The sequence below is a fragment of the Myotis yumanensis genome, unplaced genomic scaffold (genome assembly GCF_028538775.1).
Source record: "Myotis yumanensis isolate MYYU_CA2020_CCGP unplaced genomic scaffold, mMyoYum1.0.hap1 SCAF_6, whole genome shotgun sequence".
Taxonomy (NCBI): domain Eukaryota; kingdom Metazoa; phylum Chordata; class Mammalia; order Chiroptera; family Vespertilionidae; genus Myotis; species Myotis yumanensis.
The window spans coordinates 37,326,715-37,345,098 of record NW_027223757.1 but is presented as its reverse complement, the minus strand read 5'-3'; the positions used below and the strand labels follow the sequence as shown (position 1 = coordinate 37,345,098).

General features: G+C 40.7%; 1 protein-coding gene across 6 annotated transcripts in view; it reads left to right on the top strand.

Annotated features, from left to right (window-relative positions):
- The window catches only part of LOC139012275 (uncharacterized), a 159,067-nt gene that overhangs the window by 63,283 nt on the left and 77,400 nt on the right, over positions 1-18,384 (top strand). For all 6 annotated transcript variants that reach the window (XR_011471844.1, XM_070417957.1, XM_070417958.1 and 3 more), the window contains 6 exons: positions 538-656; positions 2,705-2,933; positions 6,819-7,021; positions 9,263-9,418; positions 12,017-12,110; positions 13,528-13,665. Coding sequence is in view for 5 of the 6 variants with exons in the window: in XM_070417957.1 (XP_070274058.1) it covers positions 538-656; positions 2,705-2,933; positions 6,819-7,021; positions 9,263-9,418; positions 12,017-12,110; positions 13,528-13,665 (939 nt within the window). In the remaining variant the exon portion in view is untranslated. The remainder of the gene's footprint in view (positions 1-537; positions 657-2,704; positions 2,934-6,818; positions 7,022-9,262; positions 9,419-12,016; positions 12,111-13,527; positions 13,666-18,384) is intronic.

Here is an 18,384-nt window from a genome sequence, read left to right as displayed (position 1 = left end):
ACATTTACTAGTCCACAAAGAATGGAAAACCTGTTTTCATTAGATGATAGAGTTTATTGGTAATGAAAGAAGGACTAAACATACCCCTGTACAAGGCATTGATGTATACAACCGTGTTTATTATTTTTAATGGTGTGACTATTTTTAGGACTAAAGGGAACAGTTACAGTGTATGGCGTCTGGGGGGAAGCTAGTGGCAGGAAGTAGAGGGGAGGTAAAGATTGCTCCAGTCCATTTACCTTAGGCCTAGTTAGACTTTTCTCCTTGTACTCAATTATTTGACAGAAAGAAGTTTTCTTGTGCTTCTTAAGATTGTCGGGAACTGGTTGTCTTTGCTTCTCCTGGCTGACCCTGGGCTCAGACTGAGAGACCAGCATGTTCCTATATGAGTGGATCCTCCTAATTCTGTCTGAGTGAAAATTGGTTAAATAACGAAGAGATGCAAAGGGCTGATGTTTTTCTCATGCCAAGGCTCAGAACTCACATCCATGGGAAAGTTTAACTTTTCTAATGTCAACGTCTATGCGATATTTCTAGATAGAGCGGCAGCGGGAGTATGTCCAGAGGCTTTGGCAAGGCCGTCCCGGTGAGAGCAATCACTTTGGACTTCCCCTTAACATAATTTGCAAACAACTTATTTCCATCAACAATAGCTGGTAAGCTGGTGTTGTCTTTAGACATTTGACTTTTAATCCCCTAGATAAGTTAAGGGTATGATGTTAAGTCTGAACACGATTGCACAAAGCGCCTCTCAAGTATTTGGGGAGATGGGAGAATATCTATAAAAGCCACAGAAGAGGGACTCCCTCGCACCCTCGGTATCACTTGCTTTAAGTAATGAAGAATAGGAGGCTCAAATTTAAACTTATACCACTGGGTGCAGAATCTTCACTTCCTTGAGAAAACCTAAAAAAAAAAAGAAAAAAAGCAGTTGCTCTTGAAATGCCATCGGAAGATACAATCAGAGGTTGCACATAGCTGACATACATGAACCTTGATGTCCTTAAAAGTTTCTCAAAGAGGAATTTATTTTTTCTAGCAAGTATCACCAAAAAGGTTTCTGCAGACTCACCTTGTGGTCCCCCATCCCTTGAAGGAGCAAACTAAATCTCCCGAGACCACTCAGAGAGGTCACATACTTTAAAACACCCTTGATATGTAGTATGACCTCTCCCCTCCTCCCCACCGCCCCCACCCCCGTTCCCTTCCAGCCTCAGAGAGTAAAGAAGGAACTGGGAAGTGGTTGACAAGCCCCAATTTGGTCTATGTAACTTGAGATCACAATTTCTCTATGGCCTTCAAATGAGTGGAAATATTGTCCAGCTCCTCTCAACATCCCACAAGTCTTTGTTGAGCACTGACACACAGTAGGCAGTGCGTTGGGAGTGCACTCGTGTTCTCACAGATGGGAGCAGCAGAGGCATGGCCCTGTGCCCCTGGGAGGTGGACAGTGTGGCGCTATAGGCAGACTCTCGGTGGGAAATTTCCACATGGCTGTGGGATCATCTTGGAGACAGTGGGGTGTCAGGAGATGTCATAGCTGAGATTCAACCTTGTCTCTTGAGAAAGAGTCCTTGGGGTCTCAGGCACAAGACTACATTTCCTCCACAGACATTTCTCAGGACTGATTTCTTCACTGTAATCAGCTGCAGACACCAGCTGTGTATGTGAAACTTTCTGTGGCAAGACTCTACTGTACAGAAAATGGTTTTTGGCAGAACATGCTAGGCCTATATAAATACTAAGTCTTGTCAGAAGAGTCTCAAAAATAAGTGTTATTTGCTTGTTAAGATTCCTTTTCTCCTGAAGGTTGTATTTTTTAAGATCTAGGACTAAGAGGGATCCATTTGCATAGATTTAAAAAGTATTTCTATTCTTTGGTTCCATGTAGGAATACAAAGGCCCTTGACTTGTGTTATATCCTCCATTTCCAAAGAAATACCCACAGACAAGCCTTTTATCATTTCCAGCCTCATTTATTTATAAAACATAGCATCCTCATGGCAGACGTGAATGATTCCAGTAGTACACAGAATTTAAAAATCGTTTCTGTCCATTAACATTTTGGGGGAAAAGGAGGTAAAGACTCAAGTAAAAATAGAAACTAACCATGGAAATTATTTGTTTACTATTTAGTCACTTTTAAGTTACTGTGTTTTCAAATATATTTTTAAGTGTTTTTACTGATTTCAGAGAGAGGATGGGAGAGGGTGAGAGAAATAGAAAAATCAATGAGAGAGAAACATGGATGACTCCTGCATGCACCCTACTGGGGATGGAGCCTGCAGCCTGGTCATGTGCCCCAACTGGGAATTGAACCGTGATCTCCTGGTGTATAGGCTGACCCTCAACCACTGAGCCACGCCAGCCGGGCTGTTTTCAAATATTTGACTAAATATTGATTACTGAAATGTTGACAGGTTTGCTGTATATATTTTAAGAATCTTACTCTTATTTCACTTTTAGAATAAACTCATATCTTCCAAGTTTAAAAGGGTTCATATAAAAGTAAAGAACATGTTGTATAATCTGAAGGGTTCCCCGGACGGCCTATGAGGCCCTTTCAAGTTCCTGTGTGTTTTTTTTAAAAAATGTCCTGGCTTAAAGGAGCTGTTTTACTGGTCTTTATAAAATTCAAATGTTTTTGGAAAGAGATTAAGTTCTTCATTGTGTAAAATTGTCATTCTTTGCTCCTCTTTTAAAGCCCCGCATTGAAAAACATTTATCTGCTGGAGTTCCACCCTTCCCTGGGCCTGGCATCGCTCATCCCCAGAGCCCTCGAGCACCTCTTCCAGGAGGCCCGCCACATCTGCAGGCCTGCATCACCCAGCGGCCTCGCCCTGCTGGAGAGGCGGCTGCTACAGCTGGCCCTGGACGTGTGGCTCACCCCAGCCACGCCCGAGTGCTGGTACAGCCCACAGCTCCAGAAAGATGTAGGTTCTCTGAAGGGGGGAAGGTGGGTCCTTGGCGAAGGGAATGTTTCCTCCCAGATGTTACTACTTAGCTTTGCTTTTCTGTTTGGCTCTATTCCTCCCCTATTTGGCCAGAGACAGATCATAATCCTAGGCCTTGCCAGCATTTTTATGTGATTTTGAGGGGAGGGGGGTGTCAAAGTGTCTAGTTTATCAGGATGCTGCTACAATGAAATTAAAAGGGAGATGTACATAGGTATGTGAGAAGTGTTTTCTGATTTATTATTTATATTTTAACAATATACATTTTTTATTAAAAATGATATGTTTTCTTTCCACTAAGACTCTTTCTAAAATTCACTCCTTTTGTCCTGAGCTGAGGTCTGGTAGGGGAGAGAGAGGACTGAATGTGGAGTCAGGGACCTGGACTCAAGTTCAGCCTTGCCATTAACGTGCTGTGTGCCTTTGACTGGGTGTCTTAGCCTCTCTGAACCTCACTTTCCTATTGTGGAACATTATGTTTCTGTCTTTGAAGGGGAGTGGTGGTAGGTGAGTTTGATGACCTCTAAAGGCCCTTCCAGCTCTAATGATCTATGGTTCAAGCTGTGGTCCAATGACTCACTTGGTGTTTGCAGTTGGATTTTAATTCTTTTGTTTTTAGTTAAGGCTGTCACAGTTGAGCCTGGGTTTTCACTTGCTATATATGAAAGAATTTTCAAGGGCCCCAGATGCCAAAAATATCTGTTTCACGTGTCTGGCTCAGCCTTCTATTCCCTCCTACCCAAACTAAAATTTTATTTTATTTTAAATTAATGTTAAGTTGATAAAAATAAATTATTCCTCATGTGCATGTTAAATTATAATCATACACTTCATACAATGCTATCTCCTATTTTTCTCAGTTAACATATTATGTATCTTTCTATATTACTAACCAGTCTTTATACTCATTTTTATAACTGCATAATTCTCTAAGTGATGAATAATAACTTACTTAACAATTCGCCTATTGATAGGCATTCAAATAAGTGTCTAAATTTTCAATATTATTAAAAATGCTATAAGGTACATATATCTCTGTGCTTATAGATTTTTCCATATTTTGAACTAATTCTTTTTGATAAATTCTTGGAAGTGAAATTGCTGAAACAAAATTTAAGTCTTTGGCTAACATCTTGGCAGATTGCTTGTCAAGAGCGTGCCAATTAGGGTGCTGAACACAAAATACAATATACAGATGATGTATTATAGAATTGTACTCCTGAAACCTGTATAATTTTATTAACCAATGTCACCCCAATAAATTCAATAAAAATTGACAAAAAAGAGTTGTGCCAAATTACAATGCCATCAATAATGTTTAAGAGCACCAGTTCTGCTACATTGTATAATATTAGGTGTAAGCATAGAATGTTGGTCCCAATATATACATATATGGAAAAGGTGGACTTGTCAATTTTTTTTTTGGTATTTATTGAGGTTAAATATTCTTATAAATGTCTGGTTATAAACTGTATTTTTGTGTGTGTGAATTTTCTGTTCTTTCCCTTTGTTTATTTATCTCTTCGAATTCTAATGTTATTCCTACCCACTCACATGAACTCTTCTTAAATAAAAACTTTAATCCTTTCATCCTTCATGTTTTCTGCAAATATTTCCCCCAATTTGTCTTTTTGTTTTTAACAGAAACTTATTTTCATATAGTTGATCTTTCCCTTTGTGATTTCTTCTGTCTTCCTAAATCCAGAAAGCAAATCTTCCCCTAGATTTTTCATATTTCTTATTTTATTCTAATTTCTTAAGATTTTCATTTTATTTAAAAAATATTTAACCCATTTAGTATTCTATCTGGTGTGTGTGTGGTGTGAGGTATGGCTCAAAATTAAATTTCCCCTCAAATTACCAGTCATGTATCCTCCTACAATTTATTGAGGATTCTTTTCATTTTGTAGTCTGGTCCCAGAGTGTTTTGTTGTTGTTGTTGTTGTTGTTGTTAATCCTCACCCCAGGATATTTTTTCTATTTTTTTTGGTTTGTTTTTTATAAAGAGTAGAAGGGAAGGAGGGAGGGAGAGAGAGAGAAACATTGATATGAGAGAGACATATTGATTGGTTGCCTCCCGTAATCCCCACCCCCCAAACTGGGGCTGAGGATTGACCCACAACCCAGGCATGGGCCCTTGACTGGGAATTGAACCTATGACCCTTTGGTTCACAGGCTGACACTCTAACCACTGACCCTCACCTGCCAGGGCATGGTACCAGATTTTTAAAATGTATTTTAAATTCTCTTGTAAATCATAGTAAATATCTAAGATACTTATCTGGGTTCCCAGTTTTAATAATTATTACTTTTGAAATGTGTTCAAATTTGGATCTAGAAATGATAAATATTCAAATTAAACTTTTGTATTAGGCCAGAAAAGAGAGCACATATTACCCTCAGAGGACATGTAGGAATTAGTTTAATAACTTTATCACTTTTGGAAGACTTCAAGAGTCTAGAAATTGCATCCTTGAGAGACAAGGCTTTTGGTAGATAAATGGATGGATAGGGGAGTTTGTACATGCTCAGGGAGCCAAACTTAGAAAGGCAGATCAGGGTCTTGAAACTGGGTCCTTTCGGAATGGTATATTAGAGAGTAGCAAAGGTGTCAGAGTAGAGGAACTGACCACGACAGGAGGGCATTAAAAATAACGGGATTATTTCACAAGTTGCCCAGCGTTGGCTCTGAGTGGAGGAGCGCTGTACAGGCAGGTTAGCAGGGTGGGCGTGGCTCAGTGGTTGAGCTTCAACCTATGAAGCAGGAGGTCACGATTCTATTCCCATGCATGCCCTCCACTGGGGATCAAGAGCACATGCCCCGGTTGCGAGCTTGATCCCCAGTGGGGGGCATGCAGACGGCAGGCAATCAATGATTCTCTCTCATCATTGATGTTTCTATCTCTCTCTCCCTCTCCCTTCCTCTCTGAAATCAATAAAAATATATATACTTTTAAAAGTATATTAAAAAAAATAAAGGCGGTTTAGTGTCCTGTAAAAAGGCTGAACTTGGGATTAGGAAGCCTGAATGTACTCTTGGTGTTGCTGTGTGACTCTTAGAAAGTTCCAGTGTTGCTTCAGATCCCTCACAGATCAAATCATGGCATCTGTGACGCCCACTTTATGGGGATCCTGTGAAAATAAACGAGTTAATGTTGGTTAAAATAGTTTGAATTGTTGAAAGGCGATCAGAGGGGCTTATAAGAAATTATTATTATTATTGGCCATAAAATATTCGACAGGTATCAGGACTGCTATTTCTATTTAGGTTGTCTTTGTCATTTCTATTCTTTATTTTGGCTTAAAACATTTATAACAGGGGGTCCTCAAACTACAGCCCACGGGCCACATGCAAATACAAATATTGTATTTGTTCCCATTTTGTTTTTTTACTTCAAAATAAGATATGTGCAGTGTGCATAGGAATTTGTTCATAGTTGGTTTTTTTTTAACTATAGTCTGGCCCTCCAACGGTCTGAGGGACAGTGAACTGGCCCCCTGTTTAAAAAGTTTGAGGACCCCTGATTTATAATAATGATAACAGCAAATACGATGTACCAGGCATTTTTACAGCTACTTACTCACTTAAGCCTCTTAATATCCCTTCTAGGTAATTATTTAGTATCTATTAGTGCCTATTTTGTACTGTTATTATCCCCACTTTACAGATGAGGAAACTAAGAGACAACACGATAGAGTAAATTGTCCCAAATCTCACAGATTTTAAGTGGCAGAGCCAGGATTTGAGCCCAGAAAATCTGGATCCAGAATCTGTGCTACTAATAGCATTTTTCTTAATATGTGATATTTCTTTTGGAAAGAAAATATATACATATATTTTTAAAATACTTGGTTTTCTCTCAGCTGCTTTCAGCGAAGGTGATGGGCGATCCCTTTCTTGTGGAGGAGATAGGCCTGCTTGGCCTTAAGTCTGCAGCAGCTGAAGGACAGAACCAAGGCCGAGGCGCTCGTGTGCTGCTCCTGGAGACGTTTTCCAAACTTCTGGAACTTGTGACCCTCCGCCACCGGCTGATAGAAATGAGCCTGGAGAGCGCACACTTAGCTCGGTCAGTGGGGGCACTGAGGGTCTGGTGGGGGGTAACAGACAGCGGGGCTTCCTGCCTACAAGCCTTGCCCCCTCTGTGCCCCCCGAACAGCCTGTGGAAACTTTCTAAATTGCTGAAATGGCCACCTGGCTTGCTCCTGCTCTCACCCAGGCCTTCCTACGTGCCTCCCTGACCACTTAGCTAGGCTAGGTCCTAGCACCTGGCCTTCCTCTCCATTTAGCACATTACCATGTAATGAGATGCTTCATATTGGTTTATTGGTTTTCCTGCTAGTGGAAGTTCCCTGAATACAAAAGCCCTGTGTGTATTGTTTTCCATGGTACCTCATCACCTGGGGCCAGGCCTGCCCTATACCAACACTCTAAATATTGACTGGATTTTTCTCTTGACTGTAATGAAGTTGAATAGCAGAGCAGAAACAGTAGAGGGCTAGACAAAGGAGAGGCAGTGACACCATTCCGGCCTTGAACGGTGTGGAAGGTTCAGCAGGTAAGGGGAGGGAAAGATGAATGAGTTAGGTGTTAGGTATGAGTGTGAGGTGATAGTAAGACATCCAAGTGGACATGTTCCATAAGCAGGAAGAATATGGAACTAGAGGATTTGTTGCAAACCTGTGTGAGTTCGATTGTGTTCTGATCTTCATGAGAGGCCCTGTACACACAAAGGGTCCAGTCATCTACCACCAACCATATGTGAGGGCCTATTGAGGCCTGGGTCTGTACTGGGAACTTCATGTGTATTCGTTCATTTAATTCTCAGAATATCCTTTTGAGGTAGCTTGCAAACATTTTGCCAGTGAGGAAGTAGAGGCTCAGGAAAGTTAAGTAATTTGGCTAAGATTGCATAACTAGAAAGTATTATAGAAGAATATATAAATTTAAACCACAAGTCAAGATATTTATTAACCTCTATGATATTATTTCCACATAATTTCTGATCATAAATCTTAGAGCTCACAATGTAAAAGTCATCCCTGATACAGTTTGATAAGATACTGTAGTCATGTGAACAAGATATTATGGGAGCACAGAAAATGGAGTATTTCGTTCTATTTAAGGGGATCAGGGAAAGCTTCATAGAAAAGGGACTGTTATGGGATGAATTGTGTCTCCCCCCCACCCCCCTCCAAATTCATATGTTCAAGTCCTAACCCTAGTACTTCAGCATGTGACTTTATTTGGAGATAGGGTCTTTACAGAAGAAATCAAGTTAAAATGAAGTTACGGAGCTGGGCCCTAATCCCATAAGACTGGTGTCTCTATAAGAAGAGGAAATTTGGACAAAGGCACACACAGAGGGAAGACAATGTGAAAACACAAAGAGAAGATGGCTAACTATAAGCCAAGGAGAGAGGCCTTCCTTCACAGCCCTCAGAAGGAACCAACCCCGCTGACACCTTGACCTCAGGTTTCCATCCTCCAGAGCTGTGAGACGTATTGCTGTTGTGTAAGCCACCCAGGTTATGGTACTTTGTTACAGCAGCCTAGAGAACTAATATAGGTGCCATTTGAACTCAGCCTTAACGTGCCAATTTCTCAAGATGGAGAAATGTGTTAGAATGGGGGTGAGAGAAGAGGAGAAGGCATTCTAGACACAGAGAGCTAAAATGCCAGGGGACGCCCGAATGGAGCCTTGCTGCAAGCTGTGGGAGTAGAACTCAGAGTTGGGCAAGATGGAGATGGGGTCCCTAGAGGGGACTGTTGAGGTGTGGGGCTGGAAGGCAGACACCCCAAGGAGAGTATGGAGAAGATGAGAAGAGGACTGGGTTTGGAGCCTCAGGAAACACCAGGATTTGAAAATAAAGACAAGAAGAAGCCAATGAAGACAGAGAGAGTGGTCACAAGGTAGGAGCATGGACATCCTGGGCCCAGGAGAGCAATGTTCCTTAAGAAAGGGACAGAGGCCAGTCGTGAAGAGTTCCAAGGGAAGAAAATGAACCTTGTATTGAGGGCAGTATAGGTGACCTGGTGAGGACTCTGGGGACAGAAACTAGCTTGCAGGAAATGAGAGTTAAGGAAGTAGCCAAGCACATCTCCTCCTACGTTACTTCTATTTTCAACTGTCATGGCAAAGGGCAGACAGAAGACCTTTGTGACTCATTCACTTCCTGTCCTACTTGTGTTACTTTTATTTTGCCTTTTGCTTTTGTGCTTATTCTAATGCTTTGGTTTTCTTACCACTTAGTTTCCTTTTAGGGGAAAATAAATAGTAAATGTTGTTGGCTCTTTTCCCCCCTTTTAGTCTCTATAAGAAAATGGCATGGGAGATGGGCTTTGAAGAGTTCCATTTGCATCTGAGGCCTGTTCACTTTGAATTTGCAACACACAAGGACAAGGTGGATCATCCACCTCCTGTCTTTATCACCTCTCTGCTGGAGAACAGTGATCGCGTAGACAGGTGAGCCTTAAGAGGGTCAAAGTAAAAATAATGTAATGGTAGAATGAATGACTAGTGAAAAAAATTTCTACCACCACTAGACACACAAATACAATTGTATTTCTAATTGTATTTCTATTCTGTCTGCCATAATGCCATTTATTTTCTTTCTTCCTTTTTCTTAATAAGAGGGGAAAATAAGGTCTCAATCAAGGGGAATAATTTGATTTAAAAACATCAAGTAACTGAGAAATGGAAGAATCAGATCAGAGAGTTCAAATGAGATGGAATCACAGGCTCAGGCAGCTACCTGGGTTGACTATGTTGCTTCTGGGTAGAAAGGGGTGTGAGGGTTGGTCTCATGGGGCAAGAACCGTGGATCAGAAATCCAGGTCTCTCCTCTCACTTTCCCTGGGACCAGGAAAAAGTCAGTCAAGTGTTTTTGAGCACTGTTTCCTCGAAATTCTAACACAATGTACAAATCTAACATGTATGGCAATATCTTATAGAGGTTCTTCTGTTGGTCAATAAAAGAAGCTGACTCAAACCAGTGAAACCTCTATTTCATGCCCATTGGCAGAAAGCAAACACTCCTGCCACTAACAGATCATGAATCCATTTAGTTAAAGGGATCTTTTTCCCCTCAGAGAGTCCACCTTTGATGTATGCTGAGAAGAAATTTTTGTCTTCTTTCCTTCCCCCCTAGTCTGCCCTCCCCCTGAAGGCCCTAGTTCTATCCTTAGAGATTTCTGGTCCTGGTCCCACCTACCCAAGGAAGGCAAGGGTGACTCCAAGGAGGGAAAGTCACCTTGGTTTTGCTGATGTGGATCCCTGCTCAAAATACAACTTGGATATGTTAGTATATTAATATGTTAAGGGACTCATCTTCCTCAGAGAGAGCATGGGTAGAATGGAGGGGTTGGGATGATAGAATACAGTGTCTCAGAATTTCTCAGTCTTGGCACTATGAAAATTTGGGGCAGAGTGACTCTTTCTTGTAGGGGGCTGTGTATCAGAGGTTGTTTAGCAGCATCTCTGACCACTACCTACCAGATGCTAGTAATACCTCTTCTTCCCATGTGTGACAATCAAAAATGTCTCCAGATATTGCCAAATGTCCTCTGAAGGCAAAATGTCCCCCGCTCTATCCTGTCACACTAGCTAAACCAAAAAGAGAATTTATTGTTAGGATATAGAGGGATCTCATAGAAGCTGAAGGCAAGGCTTAGTCTCCAACCTAGAGCTAAGCTATTCTCTCTCTTCGAGGGCCTCCTGCTGGAGCTGATCTTTTACACTGCCATGAAATAAGGCCTATTTTGTTCAGTCAGAATCAACCAAATAACACAGGTGGCCCAAGTGCTCTGTGTCCTGGCCAAGCAGTGATGGTCCTCCCAGTGATGACCCAGAGATTCTGCACGATCTGGGGAACCTTCTGAATTCCTAGAGAACGGTTTATGCATCCAAGAAATTTGTGTCTGGAGTTTGCATTTGTTTTATATATGTTCATTTCTTAAAGTTGCCACTTTGGAGTTCTGCTGTGACAACAACATATATCAAACATAAGCATAGTGACTTACATTTTAAAAAGTACATTCATGCATATTATTCCACTTAATATTTGTCACAGCCATATATGAGATAAGTGATATCCCATTTACATAAAGTCATAGATAAAGAAACCAAAAGTCATACATATTAAATTACATAATAGAGTCTCATAGTTATGGACAAAGGCAGAAACATGGTTACAAAGAATATTAGATGACCATTAGGGCAATGGGAGAGAGTTAGAACTGGACAACTTTTAGGGAGTGGACAAGGGGGTCTGAGTCCATGAGGGGCCTGAGTAGATGAGGCTGTGGGGAGGAAGGCACTTCTCTCCATCTACCCTCTTAGGTTCTTTCTGCTGGTCTAATAGTCAAATCAACGTGAGGCAGATTAATAAGAGAAAATGATTCAATTTAATTATATATGTTCTATGGGAACCCCATATACATGAGAGGTTCAGAGAGGGGAAAGGAAAAATGAGGTAATAACTTTCTGAGCAAAGGAATGAGGCAAGGCACCTTGGGGCTTCAGCAGGGAGGAAGGTCATTCTCAGGACAGTAAGATCAGATGCTCAGATGTTCAGTAATTAGACGTTTGCCCCAGCCTAGATAGAAGTCATAAAAAGTTATCTCTGGTGATAAACTCCTATTATAGACAAGGCCTTTAATTTAAATTCTTTAAGGGAGAGGTAAACGTATCTGGAAGCCGGCAGGGTTTCAATTGCCTTTGGCTCAAGACAATCCACATGCCAAAGTGGGGAGGTCAAGAAGGCAAGAGGAAAAACAGGAGAAAAACAGTGGTATAGTGATCAAGAGAAAATAATTTCAACTGCTCCAGAGTGGATAGTCACCACAATGAAACTATAGGGAGATCAAGTCCAATAAGGACTGAAAAGACCCCAGAGCCCTTCAGTCTTCGAGTGGAAATATCAAGTCTTGCAGAACATCTGCACTTGCTGTTACTACTGATGTCCCAGAGCTGATCACAGGCCACTCTGTCCCATCAGAATAGGCATCTCTTGACTAATGACACAGCACAATGCCTGAAACAGTGACATGTTTCTTCTTGCAGATATTCTCCTACTACTCTTGTCTTGGCCATCTCTGAGGTGGATGATAACCAAGTTGGCAAATTTAGTTTTTATACAAAGGAAGCCATCCTTAAGGTAAATTATTTTAATTTTTTTTTTAAAAAAGAAACTAAAGTAAAATTAAGCAATTTTCTCATGTATTTCTTTAAAAATCATAATGTTTAATCCATATAAGGTTGGGTGTCTTATATAAGAAAAGCTTCCAACTTCGTAAGTAATGATGAAGGCCTTGCCTCCTTTGATGTGCACATTGGCCTGGTTTGAACTATAGAGGCTGCAACACCCTTTGCCATAACTTCTATTAGATATTAAAAAGAAGCACTTGTAGTGAGCCACCTTTGTGTCAAGCTTTTGAAAATATACGCTTGTTATTGGAGCTTTTATCTGACTTTTTTAAGTCAGATGGTGCTGTTTTTTTCCTGTCACTCGGATAGCTTCCTTTGCTTCTATGTGTGTATGTGCAGGCTTCAATTTGTGTGTGTATTTTTTATACATAAATCTAATCTTGGCAGTTTTGCAAGAGCCTTCCCCTATGCGTGTTTGCTCACCCATTAAAGCCTGCTCATCCTTTTCTGACATTTGGGGAAACCTGATGGTGTCCAGCTACAGAGCAAATTGAGCTTTGGGGCTGCCTTCCTGGATGAAATGCTGCTTAGGGAGATTCAGTCTTGTGACTGAGGAACAAGGATCTCAGCTCATCCTGCAGTTTGACTTTTATATATACACTAGAGGCCCCGTTCACAAAATTCGTGCACTTGGGGGGGGTCCCTCAGCTCAGCCTGCACCCTCTTGCAGTCCGGGAGCCCTTGGGGGATGTCCGACTGACGGCTTAAGCTGACAGTCAGACATCCTTAGCACTGCCACGGAGGCAGGAGAGGCTCCCGCCACCACTGCTGTGCTTGCCAGAGCCCAACTTCCGGCTGAGCAGCACTCCCTCTGTGGGAGCGCACTGACCACCAGGGGGCAGCTCCTGCATTGAATGTCTGCCCCCTGGTGGTCAGTGCACATCATAGTGACCGGTCTTTTCGCTGTTCAGTCGATTTGCATATTAGTCTTTTATTATATAGGATGTTGCATAAGTGGTGATCTCAACTCTCAACTTTAGCTTTTCCTTTTTTAAAAGAATTTATTTTTGTTGTTGAAAATATTACATATGTCCCCCTTTTTTCTCATTGACTCTCCTCCACCTAATACCATCCCCCCCCCAGACCCTCACCACACTATTGTCCATATTCAATGGGGTATGCATATGTGCATATAAATTCTTTGGTTAATCTCTCCACACCCCTCCCCTACCCCACCTGCCCTCTGAGATTCCGCAGTCTGTTCCATGCTTTTATGTCTCTGGACCTATTTTGTTCATCAGTTTATTTTGTTAATTAGAGTCCACGTATGAGTGAGACCATGTGATATTTGTCTTTCTCTGACTGGCTTATTTACCCTTTTCTTTATGAGAGAAATTCCTAATACCTTTTATATTTTCTTTTTGTAGCTCTTGTTCCATTCGGGAGTTGAAAACATGCAAGTGACTCTTGCATGTCAAGCTGCTCAGAAAAATGCTTTGATGGTGGCTGTGCAGCATGCGTTCTTCTATCACACTCCCCGAGGGGGCTGTCCTGCTGATGTCCAGGTCAGCCTGTAAGATAGGGGAGCCTGAGGCATGCTACCATGACCCACCAGCTAACATCAGGCTGTTCCTTCCTTGTGTACTTCCCTCCTTGCCTTTACCTCTACCTCTCCTTCCTCCCTTCTTTCTCTTCTCCCCCTTTCTCTTCTCTTTCTCCCATTTTCCCTTCTTTCATGTATTTTTATTTTCTTTTCTTCCTGCCTTTCTTTTATTTCTTCTTTTCTAAAGTGACTCAACACATGACCAAATCTTTACTTGGTCTTTTACCTTTTATTGCTAATAATTTTTCTTTATATGTAACTTTATAATATTGACTAGCTAGAATAAAATAACCTTTTCATCCACCTCTGCCCTTTGTAGATAAGGGACTCCATTGTTTTATGTTTTATCCTTCCTGTATTTCTTTTTTTGCAAAAGTAAAATTTTTTTTAGGGTAGCCAAATGAGGAATGCACAAGGCCAAAATAGTAAGGGATTATAAATTCATTAGGTCATCTGGATACTAGATGGGCTGAGCCCCCAAATGGTGGCAGCACCCAAAAATAGGGAGTCAGAGGTTTTAAAGGACTCTAGGTGGGCTTTTCATGGGCAGAGAATTCTCTGTGCAGGTCCAGAGCCTGGGACGGTCCAGAGGGGAGAGATAATGGTCTTAGCAGGTGGAATGTGGTCTAAGCGAAAGGGAATGTTCATTGTAATGTGGCCTAAAGGACCGTTCCAGGGGAGGGGTATCGATTCAATTATTTGATCTAACCTAACAAATTTATGCCTTCTTTTTTCCACAAAAGTCAACACCCAATATATACTCTTTTTTTTTTTTAAAGATTAACACCATCTTTTTTAAAAAATATATTTTATTGATTTTTTACAGAGAGAAAGGGAGAGGGATAGAGAGTTAGAAACATTGATGAGAGAGAAACATCGATCAGCTGCCTCCTGCACACCTCCCACTGGGGATGTGCCCGCAACCAAGGTACATGCCCTTGACCAGAATCGAACCTGGGACCCTTCAGTCCGCAGGCCGACGCTCTATCCACTGAGCCAAACCAGTTAGGGCTATACTCTTTCTTTTTCTGGCTTTTTTTGTTGTTATTGAGATACTAGTGGCCGGTGCACGGATTCGTGCACATTGAAAGGAAATTAATTAGAAGAAATATTTTAATATCGCCATTTGCCCTTTATAATAGAAGTGTCAATCAAATTCATGATCGACAATGACAGATTAAAACACATATGTGTGATTGGTGCCAGCAAGAGCTTTATATGTATTGTGCATGCGTGATTCAACATTTATTTTTAAATGGCCAGTGTGCGTCCTATGTACCAGCCAGTCAGTTGGTCGGACGGATGGACAGTCGGTCACTTGGCCTTTTATATATATAGATAATTTGCATTACATTAAATTTATCCCTTTACCATATATTATTCACAAGATCATGCAACCATCACCACAATTTAATTCCAGAAAGTTTTCATCACTCTCAAAAGAAATTCTGTACCAATTAGCAGTCACTCCCATTCCCCTCTCTCCTCAGCCCCTAGCAACCTGGACTCTGCTTTGTGTCTCTATAGCTTTGCGTCTCTATAGCTTTGCCTATTCTGAAAATTTTACATAAATGGAGTCATAAAACATACCACTTCATGTCAGATTTCTTTTTACTTAGCATTATGTTTTCAAGCTTCATCCATGTTTGAACATGTATCAGTACTTCATTCCCTTTTACTGATGGAAGATATCCTATAGCTATACCGCATTTTGTTTCTCCATTTATCAATTGACAGGCATTGGGTTGTTTTTACTTTGGGGCTATTATGAATAATAATATGAACATGTTATTGTCTCACTTCTTTCTTTTAGCTATGCTAGTGGGAGTAAATGGTATCTCATCATGGTTTTCATTAGCATTTCTCTAATTACTAATGATTAGAGGATCTTTCCATGTGCTTATTGGCCATTTGTATGTCTTTGTTAGAGAAATGTCTATTCAAATGCTTTGCCCTTTTACAAATTTGGATTTTTGGGTCTTTTCATTATTGTAAGAATTCTTTATTTAATCTGAATACAAGCCCCTTATCAAGTATAATATTTGCAAATATTTTCTCCCATTCTGAGAGCCATCTTCTCACTTTTGTGATGGTGCCCTTGGAAACCAATTTTTCATTTTGATAAATCCAATTTTTACCTATTCTTTCTTTTGTTGTTTGTTCATTTGAGTTTATCAGGTAATACTAAGGTATAATTCATGCTCCGGAGGAACTTACAGGCCAGTGTGGGTAAGGGGGACCGGCCAACAAGTAGTTCAAATACACAAGGCATAAAAGAGATTCAACAAGTGATTGAAAGAATTTAAAGAAAAAAGAGGTCCCATTTGGGCACCTCAGTAGGGTAGCACAGAGAGGGGGCATTTGGGAAAGCCTGGGGGATGAGCTTTTTGATAGGCAGAGATGACCATGTGATCATTCTGAGTAGAGAGGAGTCCCTTCAGATACCCAGGCATGGAAGCAAGAAAGGGCAGATGGGGACTAGGAAAAAATGAGCTGGTTTGACCACCACTTGTGGTTTTCATACAAAGTTAACATATAGATTCCTTTATTTAATTAATTTAATCTTATGAGGAATACCAATAATTAAACAGGTATAAGTGGGGTTGTTATGATTGCCAGGGAGATTGAGAGGCTTATGAGTTATTTCCTGAGATCCACCCAGGGAGCAAATGTTGAAAGTCACTAAATAGGAGCACAGGGCAGGCGAGGGAAGGCATGAAGAGTAATAGCCTGGAAAGACCTACAGCACTGGGAGGGGTAAGGAGGCATTAGGGTAAAATATACATGAATATATAAATATACATGAATATATGTGTATGTGTATTTATATGCCTTCCTATGAATGTGGGACAGTAAGAGAGCTAATGAGATAAAAAGGAGGAATAAATGATGGAGACAGTGAAAGGGACCAAGAGGAAGGGAGGAAAGGGAGGAAAAAAAGGAAAGAGACAGAGACAGAATAAAATTGTGCATTGCTACCAAAGCCGAAGGAGAGAAATGTTTCAAGAAGAAATGAGTCGTCTAAGAAGATGTGCAGATGACAAATGAGCACATAAAAAAGGAGTTCAAAACCATTAGTTATTAGATAAATGTAAAACCCCAGTGAGAAATGACTGCGCACCCATTTGAATGGTTAACTTTTACATGGCTGATCATTCCAAGTTGTTGGCAAGGATGAGAAGGATCTGGAACTCCCATGCACTGCTCATGGGAATGCAAAATGGTCAATCATCTTGGAAAATAGTTTTGACACTTTCTTAAAAAATTGAACATACGCTTACCAGATGATCCGGCCAGTCTATTCCTATATATTTACTCAAGAGAAAGCACATGTCCATATAAAGACATACACAAATGTTTACAGCAGCTTTATTTTAAAATAGCCAAGAACTGGCAAGAACCCAAATACCCATCACCAGATGAACGGATAAACAAATTGTGGTATATTCATACAATGGACTACTACTCAGCAATACAAAGACATGATCTATTGATATATACAACAATATGGATGAAGCCAGACAAAAAAGAGTACATACTGCATGACTCCCTTTATATAAATTTCTAGAAAATGCATTCTGATCTATAGTTGCAGAAAGCAGAGCAACGGTTACTTGAGGAAGGGGGGTGGGTGGGAGGGATGGCGATGGTCATTATTTTTCTGTGGTGATGGTTTCAGTTGCACACATATACTAAAACTTCTCTAATTGAACACTTCATATATGTGCTGTTAATTGAATGTCAATTGTACCTCGATAAAGCTTTTATTTTTTTAAAAGCTATTATTTTTAAAATATATTTTTAATGATTTCAGAGGGAGAGAAAGATAGAAATATCAAGGATGAGAGAGAATCATTGATCAGCTGCCTCCTGCACACCCCACACTGGGGATCAAGTCCACAACCCGGGCATGTGCCCTGACCGGGAATCATTCATAGGTTGACGCTCAACCACTGAGCCACACAAACCAGGCAAAGCTATTATTTTTTAAAAAGAAGAAGAAAGAAGAAAAAGTTGAAAATTGATAGAGTTAAGTCTAGAGGGAAGAACCAGAGAGTAGGGATTAAAATGAGACCCTTTGACATTCTCCAACACTCACTGCTGACTGACAGAGCAGCTCTGATGGAGTTGGAGTGAAGGCATACTGCCAGTGTTAAGGAGTGACAAGGTGACAAAAATACAAAAGCGGTGTATATTTACTGCTCCAGTATTAGTCAGCTCAGGTTGCCAAAACAAAATACCATGGACTAGCTTAAACAACAGAAATTTATTTTCTCATAATTCTGGAGGCCAGAAATCCAAGATCCAGGTGCTTGCATGGTTAGCTCCTGGTGAGGTCTCTCTTCCTTGCTTGAAGATGGCTGAACTCTCACTGTGGCCTCACGTGGCAGCGAAAGAGAGAGAACTCTGTGTCTTTCTCTTCTTGTAAGGGCACCAGCCCTATCAGATTGGAGCCCCACCATTATGACCTTACCTAACCCTAATTACCTTCCAATACTATCTTCAAATGTCTTCAAATACCATCTTATTGGGGGAAGGGGCTTCAACATAAGAAATTAGGGGGAGATACAAACATTTAGTCCATAGTAGTTCTTTAAGAAGTTTGGTCAGAATTGCGGAGGAAGTTTGAGGGGACAAGATAATTAAGAATAAAATAGATATAAATATATTTGTAGGAAGG